At 47.9% G+C, this 11,154-nt stretch overlaps 1 protein-coding gene across 1 annotated transcript; it reads right to left on the reverse strand.

Moving 5' to 3' along the window:
• Nucleotides 1-492: 492 nt before the first annotated feature.
• Nucleotides 493-8,207, reverse strand: RND1 (Rho family GTPase 1). The gene is made up of 5 exons (XM_083599689.1): nucleotides 7,786-8,207; nucleotides 7,030-7,117; nucleotides 5,148-5,257; nucleotides 2,654-2,788; nucleotides 493-1,527 (listed from the first exon to the last, which is right to left on the reverse strand). The coding sequence occupies exons 1-5, from the start codon at nucleotides 7,903-7,905 to the stop codon at nucleotides 1,282-1,284; spliced, it is 699 nt and encodes a 232-aa protein (XP_083455815.1). The 5' UTR covers nucleotides 7,906-8,207; the 3' UTR covers nucleotides 493-1,281.
• Nucleotides 8,208-11,154: the final 2,947 nt, after the last annotated feature.

Here is an 11,154-nt window from a genome sequence, read left to right on the forward strand (position 1 = left end):
TTGCAAAAGGTATACCCCTCAATATTATTCTAGCTGTATTCATTGTATTCCCCTCCACTCTAGAAGTATTGCTAGGCTATGGTATGAAGAAATTGTTTGGGGACTTATCCATTGTACTGGCCAGTTAAGACAATCAAAACTGCTGCAGGAACTGTATCATTCCCTAATCAGAAGATCTGTAGCAGCAGACAACCTGTCCTAGAAATAAGCTATTCCTGAAACACATTGTCACAGAGCATTGGGTATGTTCTAGAGTGCACTGAAGCATAGCACCAATGAGGCGGATTTGGCCAACTGACTGCTCACTTGAGAACATGCCCCAGAATCTATTGCAATGGACCGAGGCACCATAAGACATGTCAATGAGGAAAAGGATTCCCTAAAAGGCTCACTTTGGTTTGGACTTGGTATCTGCGAGTCAATCTCTCCCAGTTCCCTCCATGACCAGGAAAATCCAAGAATGATACTAACAAATAAGAAACCCCTCAAATGTGGATGTTAATCTGCATTATATTTTCATTAATAAATAAGTTTTTTCTTTTAATAACACTGAACATTTAACAGATTTGCCCCATTTCCTTTCCTTCCCATACACAAAGAGACAATGTCTATAAAACAACCACTCCCTCATCCTGCCCTCCACCCCCTCCACCCGCAATTGCAGAGGCGAAGGAGAGGGTACCCGGACACCTCTCCTGCTAGAGGGAGGAGGGTAAAAGGAAGGACACAATATTCGGCAGGCTTTGGGGGGGGGGGGAGAGAAGGGAGAAGTGATCTGCACTCGGCCTGCTTCACACAGGCAATGGAGACAAGCAGCTGATGGGAAAAGGTGATCAGGGCCAAACAAAGATATTAACTGTGCATCAGAAAGGGGGCGATTCTTTAGAACCTTCCAAATCTATGTGGAACGACCACCAGAGCCACTGCTGTCCACGATGTTGCTTTGCCAAGGCCCAAGGCTTTCCGGAGCAGGGTTGGTCTTGGGCCAGCCTTCACCTTTGCAGTCCAGCCAAACTCCCCCTCCCCGCTTCATGTCTATCTGGAAGAAGCGCACACTGCAGCTGCATGGAGGGAAGCATTGCAATGCGGAAGGGACGGCAGGCTTGCTCAAGCCGGCGAGGGAGTTGGGAATGGGATCCTTCTGGAGTCTCCAGGCCTGGCCCCTGGGAGCCAGGCAGCCCTCTCCCTTCCCCACCCCAGAAGGGCCAGCTGGAGGGCCCAGTGTCCGCAATGGTTCCACTGCCACCGCCACCCCCTGCTCCCCGGAAGTAGGCGGCCCCTTCACATGACAGAGCAGCTTTTTGCTTTCTCCTTCTTGAAAGTGGAAGAGATGAGCTCAGATCGGCTGGGAAAGCGGAGGAGTCTCTTGGGGAAACTTCGGGCTGGGCTCTTGGGGGGCTGGGGGCCAGGCTTGCTCAGGCAGATGGACGCTGCTGTCCGGAAGATGCTGTGGATGCTTTTCTCCGATGTGAAGGCTGAACACTCCAGGTAGGTTTCTGCTCCTAGCTGCTTGGCCACAGCGCAACCCTGAAAAGGGAAAGAAAAGAAGGGCATGAGGACCCAAGCCAAGGAGCAGAGCTAGTGCTCCAAATTAGCACACACATGTTGAGATGGTTGGCACATCGTTGTTTTTGTTTGCTATATATTTTTGTGTTTTTATACTGCAAACTGTCCTGCAATGAAGGGTGGCATAGAACTGTGCTAAATAAAATTATTAAGCCATAGTTAGATGGAGCACTGTGGTTTGCTATGAACATGCAGCGCACTGGCGCATGTTGATGAAAAGTTCTCACTCCACACTCCTGCCCCACTGGGAAACAAGCCAGAGTCCGGATTGTAATTTGAAACTAGGATTGTGGTTTGCTTTCCCCAAAACAAACCACGAACAGTAAAGCCAAGATGCAGATGCCAGAATGTAGCCTTCTGAAATGCATCGCACTTGAGCAGTTGGGCATTGGATTTGAAACAGTCCTATAGCCAAACCACAGCCCAGGTGCCATGAAGCTGCCAATATCCATCTCAAGGAGGGATGTTCCCACGGTGGCTTGTTCCTCCCAAGACAGTTCCAACAAAAGGGCCATACCCCCAACATACAAGATATCAAAGTTCTATTAAATTTCAAATTCCTCAGCGTATTTGTATTTCAGCAAGGCCACTTTATTATAGTTGGAGTAAGCCTTTGCAGAGAGGCTTGTAGGTTATATACCCAGTGGATTTTAAAGAGATGTTTGTAGTTGGTATATGCAACTGGAGTGTTATTCTACCCAAACTAGTACTTCCAAGGCTGCATAGATATATATCTATACTTATCTATAGATTGAAAATATCATTCTTAGTTGGAATCATTTTGTGAGGGTATGTTCAGAATGCCTTTTTAAGTTGTATACAAAGCTAATTTCAGTTTGCAAGGAAGCACATTCAAGCTCAAATTCCTTGAGGGATAACTTAAAACAAAACAAAACAAAAATAACGATTTGAGGAAGGAATTTGAGCTTGAATTTAATCATGTGTGCCATCATATCTACAGGTGCAAGTAAAACCCTAAGCACAGAAGACTAAAAAAATGAAGACATCTACTGCTCAAGGAAGGGATTCATACTGGGGTGGGTGTGGAGGTGTGCAGTACATTACAGGTTATAAATGCAGACCTTACCTGTTCATAAGAGACAGGGGCTTGCTTTTGGTGGGACAATTCCATCAAGGTGCTGAGGTCGGTGCGCAGGTCTATCTTGCAGCCAATCAACAACACACGGGTGCTAGGACAATAGTCCAGGATTTCTGTCTTCCACTAGAAAAACATACCAAAGAGGAATTGAACCCTCTAGCATTCCAAGACTCAAAATGTGTCCCAGGTAGAGATATTGCCACATCACCATGACACAAGCTGTCCTGTCCTCTGGGGCTCACTTAACAAGCTGTTTTGCTAACTGGGGGAAGTCTAACTTGGTGTTGCCATTGCTTAATTTCTGCAGTGGGCATGGGATTTTAAAAAACAGTGTCAAGAGTTCTGTATGAAAATTCAAATGCATGTTCTCTCCCCCACTCCCGTAGACGGCACACCTGGAAGCAATCTCTATAGCCCCCTCACCATCCAACAGTTCTAACAGTTATGCACGACAAGAATTACAGAGCATTTGTGGAAATAAGAATAGAGAAGCAGCCCCAGAACCTACAAAACCAGGATCACAGTCCTAAATAGCTAATATCCTTTATAGATCAGTTGGTTTGGTGTTAATATAGTAATATCTTAGGCTAAACCTCTTTCAAAAGACTTTAAAGACCTCCTCTCTTTCTTTGAGCAGGATAGGCTATGAAAAAAATGCAATTTCTAACAGAAGAAAGTAACACTAACTTTGGGATTAGCTGTCAGGCAGCGTATACTCTGCAGCTTCCTGAACAAGTGGATCAGCTCACATTTTCCCCTTAATAGCCATTCTATACTCCTTTTGCAATTTACTTCTCCGGATTTGTGCTTTTAATGTGTTTTAACCCACCAAAGAATCCATTAATGCTACCAATATGGCTCACAAGTAATGGGACTCAACTACAGGACTCATTGGCTGCCTTACTATCCAAGGAGTGCCAGCCTAGAATACTTTCCACATAGATTTAAAGCAGCAAGTATGTACAAACAGGAAGGGATTGTGAACAGAGACGTTTCTAAACATAACGGCTCAAAGTGGCAAGAAATTCAAGTTGGAAACTAAGAACTGTTATTTATATGTTAGGCTGATAGAGACCAGGACTTTAGGGATACCTTGCTGGAGTATTTATTGAAGACCAGGGAGGAAAAGTTAAGTAGGGGGAACAGCAGCGCTATCCATTTGCAATTGTCCGTATGGCATGTAAAAATTGTGGGTGCTGGAGGCCGTTAAGGAGAGGCAGAAATGCATTTGTTTAGGTGGCTGAAAGGAGAGAATAACTAGATGATGTGGCAAGTCACTTTCAACTCTGGGGACACAGGATATTAGGCAGGGTCCTGGGCTCAGCAGTCCTGCTTTGCATGCAGAAGGTTCCAGGTTCAATCCACGGCAGCCCTAGGTAGGGCTTGAGAGCGGATGCCAAGTCAAAATAGACAACACTGGGCAAGGCAGCCTCTCATGCTGTGTTTTATGGCCTTTCAAAATATTGCCCCATAATTCTCCCGGACAACCTGGATCTCCAAGACCATCTGTAGTCTTGAAGGCCATTCTTCTTCAAACAGTGGTTGGGGAGAGGTGGGAGGAAAGACAGGGATGAGTTTTGCGGAGTGGGCAGACTCTGTAATAAAGTTGGGCACCTCGTTTATACTGTGCTTGTGTATGCCCAGGTGTAAATAGCTCTCAGTATTGAATATATCTGCATGTAAAGTTAAAATGGAAGAAATATTAACATGGAGCCAATTCCCCCCGTGCACCATACTTTGACTAAAGTGTCTCTGAGATCCGGATACAAGTACAGCTGGGATAGCTCAGCGGTAGAGCATAAGGCTCTTAATCTTAGGGTCATGGGTTCGAGACCAAATTGGGCAAAAAGATTCCTTCATTGCAGGGGGTTGGGCTAGATGACCCTCATGCAGGCCCAGACCGGGGGGGGGGGCATATGAGCCACTTGGCCCGGGCCTCCGATTCCAAAGGGGGCCTCGATCAGCATATTCACTATTGTATATCTATATTTTCCATTTTGTCTTTATATGCAGATACGGTTCAAGCCTTGAAATAAAATTATTTGTCAGCATAACTTTTGTGAAAGTTATTTATATACTTACTTATTTATAAGACTTCAGTTATCCCCAGGGTAAAGAAGGGGGGCACATTATCTACCTGGCCCGGGCCTCTGCCTGACTCTGCAAGGCCCTGCCCTCATGATCCCTTCCAACTCTACAGTTCTATGAATCTACACTGGGGGACCTACGTTAGAGGTTCTACATCCCCGGTATAACTATGCCTGGATGCTCATGGATTTCACAAGATCTGAGAGGAAGCATGGATGCTTCCCATGTAGATCAGGGACCAATGACCCCCTTAAGGATGCCTCTCTTCCCAGGAGGCATGTAAGTCTGGCTTGTGGAGCATTAAACTCCATGCCAGCAGGTACCCCCAATCAGACTCTCAGGCCTTATTATAAGGGGGATGCATGGAATGGGGATGAGCACGCCTCTCTCTCACCTTCTTCAGTGCGCTGTCCATGGTCTCAGGGCGGCTGACATCAAAGCAGAGCAGGACCGCATCTGAGTCGCTGTAGCACAGGGGGCGCACATTGTCATAGTATGGGGATCCTGTGCAGAGAGGAAGGTCATGAACCAGCTCAGGACACTCTCTCCCACCTCCACCAAAAATCAAAGCCAGTAAGCAGCATCCGATTCGAATAAGCCTTTTAGGTGAAAGTAAAAGGAACCCACCCACCCTCCCCTCCACATTGCAGGGCTCTGCATGCTCACTCACACCCATTTTAATATTCAGCCTTCTCAAGGAATAGCTTCACCAGGGTTTATATAACCAAGGCCATCTCTCCACTACCCTTCTGCACAAGCCGTATTGAGGGCAGGAGGGGGGGTGCAGGGCCCCCGTTTTTCCCAGGGATCTTTTTTTTTTGGGGGGGATGCAACATACAGGGAGGAACGGGTTGCTTAGCAACCCCACTCATCAGCGAGAATAGATAAAAAAAGGGTTGCATATGTGCAAGGGATGTTACGGATGCAAGAACTGGAGGTGGGGGTGGGGAACTGCTGCGTAGAGGCAAGGGGGTGAAATAAGAGGAATAGGATCGCACAGCACCCCCCTCTTCGAAGCAGCAGCAGCAGCAGCAGCATCCAAAATGCTTCTGCAGCCCAGACGCTGCGTGCCCAGAATAGCAAGCAGCCCCTGGCTCCCTGCACCAGCACAATCACCATGGCAACAAGGGGGATCCGAGTAGCCAGGGACCCCCACCACCTCCAGCCCCCTTCAAAAGAGGGGATGCTGCAGCCATTCCCCATCCCCGGTTGCTAGGGCAACTCCACTACACCCCTCTCCACACGCACACACACAATACCCTTTGAGAGCCCCTTATTGTTAGTGTCCATTTCCTCCCAATTTCACGACCAAAGTCCACACCAAGCCCCCTCTGCCCTGGGATCCCTCCTCCTTAACATGCACACAATGGACAAATCTCCTCCCCTCTGCATTCTACAGGAGGGGGGGGGATGAAATAATAGGCAAAGCTGGAAGATCACAGACCTTTCAGCAGCTTCCACATCTTGCAGAAGATGTGGGAACAAATGGGAGTCTTTGGGAAGCCGAGTGGGGGTGGCAGGAAAGAGGATTACTGCATTTTTACTTCAGCCCTGAGGGACTGGAGTCTCTCATTCTAACAGCTAGAAGGGCAGATTTAAGATATTGCACACAGCTGTCCACACACACAAACAAGTTGCTTTTTTAGGGCAGCACCCTTGGTTCTTTTTTGGCCAGGATTCCAACTCCAAGATGGTCTAAAGTCTTTGCCTCACCTACTCCTCCCTCCTTTGCAGGAGCCATCAGCTCTGCATACCAATGCTAGATGTCCCCTTTTTTCAGCTCAGGACTGCAGTGCATAACACGTTCTCCCCACCCCCAAAGCTCTGAATTATGAAGAAACCCTCCACCCCTTCTAACTAACACACACATCATTCAAAGCCATTTACTCGGGCTAGCAAGATCCTTCCCTTAGATCTAGGTGGGTAGAGCAGAATTTAATCCACACCCACTATTATCACTGTATTCTCCCATACCCAAAGCTAAGGTAGACCAAGGGACAGAAACATCGACTAGACAGGCTGCTCCCCACGCCTCACCCCACACTGAGCCCTTGAGAAATCCTCACTTCCTCATCTATATCTGTTCTCAGAACTGATTCACTTGTATTGTTCACCTTTCTGGGATCTTATTAAAAGGGCGGTATACAAGTTGAATTATTCTTATTATTGCCACAAGTTACCCCCTCTAGAAAGGCTGCTTGACTGCAGCATAGCCGAAGGGTGTAGCTTGGTCCTTAGCAGTGGGGCAGAGTCCAGAAGGGGAAAGGAAGCCTCACCAGATGTGTCCCACAGACTGAGCTCCACCCGTTGCTCCTCCGTCTCCAGGCACGCCGTATAGTTCTCAAAAACGGTGGGCACGTATGTCTAGCAATGGAGACAAGATACACAAAGGCATTAGCTATAACTTGTTTGGTGGCGGGGTGGAAGAACTGTCAGCTACAGTGTCAAGCTCTGCCAGGAGAACGTTACAGATATCCAAGGATCTGGAGGGCAGGGAGGTCAGTACCTTCAAGTACCAACAGCGGTGGGGTCAGCCCCCGACGTTGTGGATGTCCGGACACCCCATCCACGCATCATCAGACGCGGATGGGCAGAAGCCGGTTAGTGCGCAGCTATGTGCATCAAGCCCATTTCACAGAAATATTGCCTGCTGTGCGAGCGGATGAGATACGACAGCAACGCGCGCGCCCCTTCCGAAACAGCAAGCCCTCTCCAGCGCTCAGCTCCACAGAAAAGAGAATCGGTGGCCAAGGCAGAACCCGAAGCGGGCCTGGAAAGCCGGGGAGGCAACGTCGCATCGTAGTCCCTGGAGGCGCGGGACGCCGTCACGCCGTCGAAGCTAAGTCGGTCTCCGCCGGATCGGGGGCCGCTGCGTCGGAGATTCCCGAAAGTGAAAAGCAGTGCGCCGGCCGAATCAAGATGGGGCGCTTTGGGCGATGCGACGTCTCCACCCCGGCGATCCAGGCCAGACCCAGGCCAGACCCCCGACGCCTCCTGCAAGCGGAGGCCCCGATCCCGGCTGGTCCACTTACCTCCGGGTAGCAGTCCTTGGCCAACACTTGCAACATGGCAGTCTTCCCGCAGTGCACATCCCCGACGAGAACCAGCTTGCAGCGGGCCACCACCGGCTGAGGCGCTCTCCTCTCCCTCATGACGGCGTCGAGGGGCGAAGCGGGGCGCACCGGCCAACGTCTCTGCAGCGCAAAAGGGAACGGAGAAAATCCCTGCGCGACTCCCGGCTGCTGGCGCGCTGCCTCCCTCCCCGGCTGCAGGACTCTAACCAAGCCCGGCGGGGCGGGGAGGCTACCTTTATAGATGATAGGAGACGCCAATGACCAGCGGAGGCGGGACTCCGCGCAGCCAACCAGGAGAGGCCGGGCTCCAACCTGGTGGCCAGTGATAGAGACCAAGGTGGCTGAGTCAGAGTTTCTTTCCCTCCTTCCTCCTCAGGTTAAAGATACATCCCGGGGCCTGGAAGGATTTCTCACCTTTCGGGCTCAGGGTACAATTGGGGGAGAGGCGGGTTACGGCAAAAGAAGAGCGTTCAAGGCACCGTGGGGCAAACGAAGTTGAGATCCCTGCATTACAGGGGGTTGGACTAGATGCCTCTGGGGTTCCCTTCCAGGTCTAGAGGTTCTATGGTTCTAAGTGTAAATCATTTAAAGGGGGTCCTTGGTGTTTGCTTTTTCACGTGGCTCGAGCTGGAGCAGGCTTGAAGGTAAGGTTTTGGAAAGAGAGTTGGAATCATAGAATTGTAGAGTTGGAAGGAACTACAAGGGTCATCTAGTCCTGCAAAGCAGGAGTCTTTTTGCCCACCCCAGGGCTCAAACCCACGATTCTGAGATTAAGAGCCTCATGCTCTATTGACTGAGCTGTCCTAGGAGTTGTCAGGATTTTTTTTTTAATCAACCAGTGACTAAGTGTGTTGGTTTAATGACCAAACAATGTTTTTTTTGTTTTGTTTCAGTGTCACACGTAGGAGGAAATGGACAACATCCTGCCAAATATTCTTGCTCCCCAAACAAGTGTCATTCAAATGCTCAACTTGGAATTCATTTACACAGATCCCGAAATCTGTCCTAATTCGGGCCTGGGTTTTTTTATAGCAAGTTAATAATTCATTTGCTGCCGGCTTCCAGGTTAAAAATAGCTCAACAATAGAAAGAGGCAGACGCAGAATCAGCTGGTTGGTAGTTTTCAGAGGGTATGGCTGTTTTGCTGGCTGGAAAACATACTAGTTTTGTATGTTGCAGGTAGAGGAACTGGGAACACAAAACATTTTTATGATATAGGTTTATTCTGTATGTCGATGAGGCAGAGCAAACACCAACCCAGACATACAGAAGGCTTGGGCTTGATTTAATTTGATTAGGTGGGATGAGAAGGGAAGGAAAAGGAAGGGGATGGGGAAGCAATGGATATCTTAATGCCAGGCATTTCCCCACAATATTGTAACCTGCTCCGTCAAGAATGCTTTGATGATCTGCCTTGCTTTGTACAACGACAAATCACACTTTTGTCAATGTACATCTTTTCATGGGAGGTACTCTCTTGAGTAGGGACGCGGGTGGCGCTGTGGGTAAAACCTCAGTGCCTAGGACTTGCTGATCATAAGGTCAGCGGTTCGAATCCCTGCGACGGGGTGAGCTCCCGTCGTTCAGTCCCAGCTCCTGCCAACCTAGCAGTTCGAAAGCACCCCTAAGTGCAAGTAGATAAATAGGTACCACTTTATAGTGGGAAGGTAAACGGCGTTTCCGTGTGCTGCGCTGGTGCTGGCTCGCCAGATGCAGCTTCGTCACGCTGGCCACGTGACCCAGAAGTGTCTTCGGACAGCGCCGGCTCCCGGCCTCTTGAGCGAGATGAGCACGCAACCCTAGAGTCGGTCACGACTGGCCCTGACAGGCAGGGGTACCTTTACCTTTACCTTACTGTCTTGAGTACTGCTTTGTATGTTTTGTTTCTTTTTCTTCTTTCAAAACCACCCCTAAATCTAGAAATCTCAATGTCTGCATTTGTATTTTCATTTTTGAAATGTAAGCCTCAAGTACAGTCTTTGAGATATGTGCTTTGAGATACTTGGTGAGTCTGCATGTGTGAGTCTGTGTGATCTCACCTTAATGATAGAATTATACAGGGCAATAATATCCAGTGCTGGCTATAAGCCCACTGCTTAAGTCCATTCACCGGTGGGTGTACTCTGAATATAACTTAGTTGAATATCACCCACAGTTCAATGAAAAACAATTTTTCAAAGTCATGGTTGGTCCTCCCCTTTGCTCCAGATGTTCCCAGATAATAATCTGTCAGAATCGGAGTCTGTATTTCAGACGAGAAAGAATCTTTGTTGGTTCAATAAAATAAGTTTGAGAAAGACATTCAGTTTTCTCTATCCTTTCTCTAAACGTTGAGAAATTTATACAAAATTTCATTTCAGCTCTAACAAAAAAAGGAAACAACGCCCCCTGTAGGAAACACATAGAAACAGCAGAGTGACACAAAGCGAAACTGATACGTGATCTAAATTAGATCAAGTCCTGACTTGTCCAGTTGCTGCTCTGGTTAATGCATACCAGTTTCTGTGGCAAGCTAACCTACTTGTTACATTATTCTTTTCTCTTTTTTAACCAGTCTTGTTCCTGTCATAGAGGGTGGGGCCCAATCTAATGCTGACCTCCTGATCCAAATTAGTCCCAGCACCACTTTCCCACCAAAAATTGCTCTTCCTGGTGGCGATTGTTTTCTGAATGTGCTGTTTGTAGTATATAGCAAAGGCACTCATCCAGATCAGGAGTGTGGTCCCCCATGCCTGCTTTTGGTTAAAAATAAAGGTATAGTTTGAGTGATGTGCCTCATCCCACATTCAACCAATTTTTAGGTTCCATACCCTCCAACATTTCTCCAGTGAAGATAGGGATGTCCCATTCCGTAATGAAACATTACCTATTTATACCCCACACATTTTATTTGGTTGCCCCAGCACTCTGGGAAGCTTGCAACGTATATAAAAGCACCATAAAACATTCAACATTAAAAAAACAACAAGATTGTTCCAGGATCAAATCAGAAACCGGGACGGCTTCTCTAAATCAGGGATGTCCCTTGAAAATAGGGACACTTGGAGGATCTGAGGTTCCCAAGTGCGTATATACCATGAGAAACTCTATGCTGAGTCAGACTCATGGTCACTGGTGAATGATGGTCAGATTGTGGCTAGGAATGGTGAATCAGATCAGTATTTTAAAATAACTAAGTGTCACAACCTTTTTTGTTTTGGGGACCAGTATGTGAAGCAGTTGAAACACCTTTACTGGACCTTGGGTCAGCGACTGAGAAAACACAGACTAACATTCTAACCCTCTTCACTGTCAAGGAAATTCTGGACGACCTGGTGATTGAGGGCT

This window comes from Podarcis filfolensis, assembly GCF_964270895.1.
Source record: "Podarcis filfolensis genome assembly, chromosome: 2".
In the NCBI taxonomy this organism is placed as follows: Eukaryota; Metazoa; Chordata; class Lepidosauria; order Squamata; family Lacertidae; genus Podarcis; species Podarcis filfolensis.

Excerpts from the sequence above, each read along its gene's own strand:
- RND1 (XM_083599689.1), bottom strand. The coding sequence starts at position 7,905 with ATGAGGGAGAGGAGAGCGCCTCAGCCGGTGGTGGCCCGCTGCAAGCTG. Across the intron at positions 7,118-7,785 it reads CCAAGGACTGCTACCCGGAG|ACATACGTGCCCACCGTTTT; the intron begins GTAAGTGGACCA and ends CTCCATTGCTAG. Across the intron at positions 2,789-5,147 it reads TGGACAGCGCACTGAAGAAG|TGGAAGACAGAAATCCTGGA; the intron begins GTGAGAGAGAGG and ends ATGTTTTTCTAG.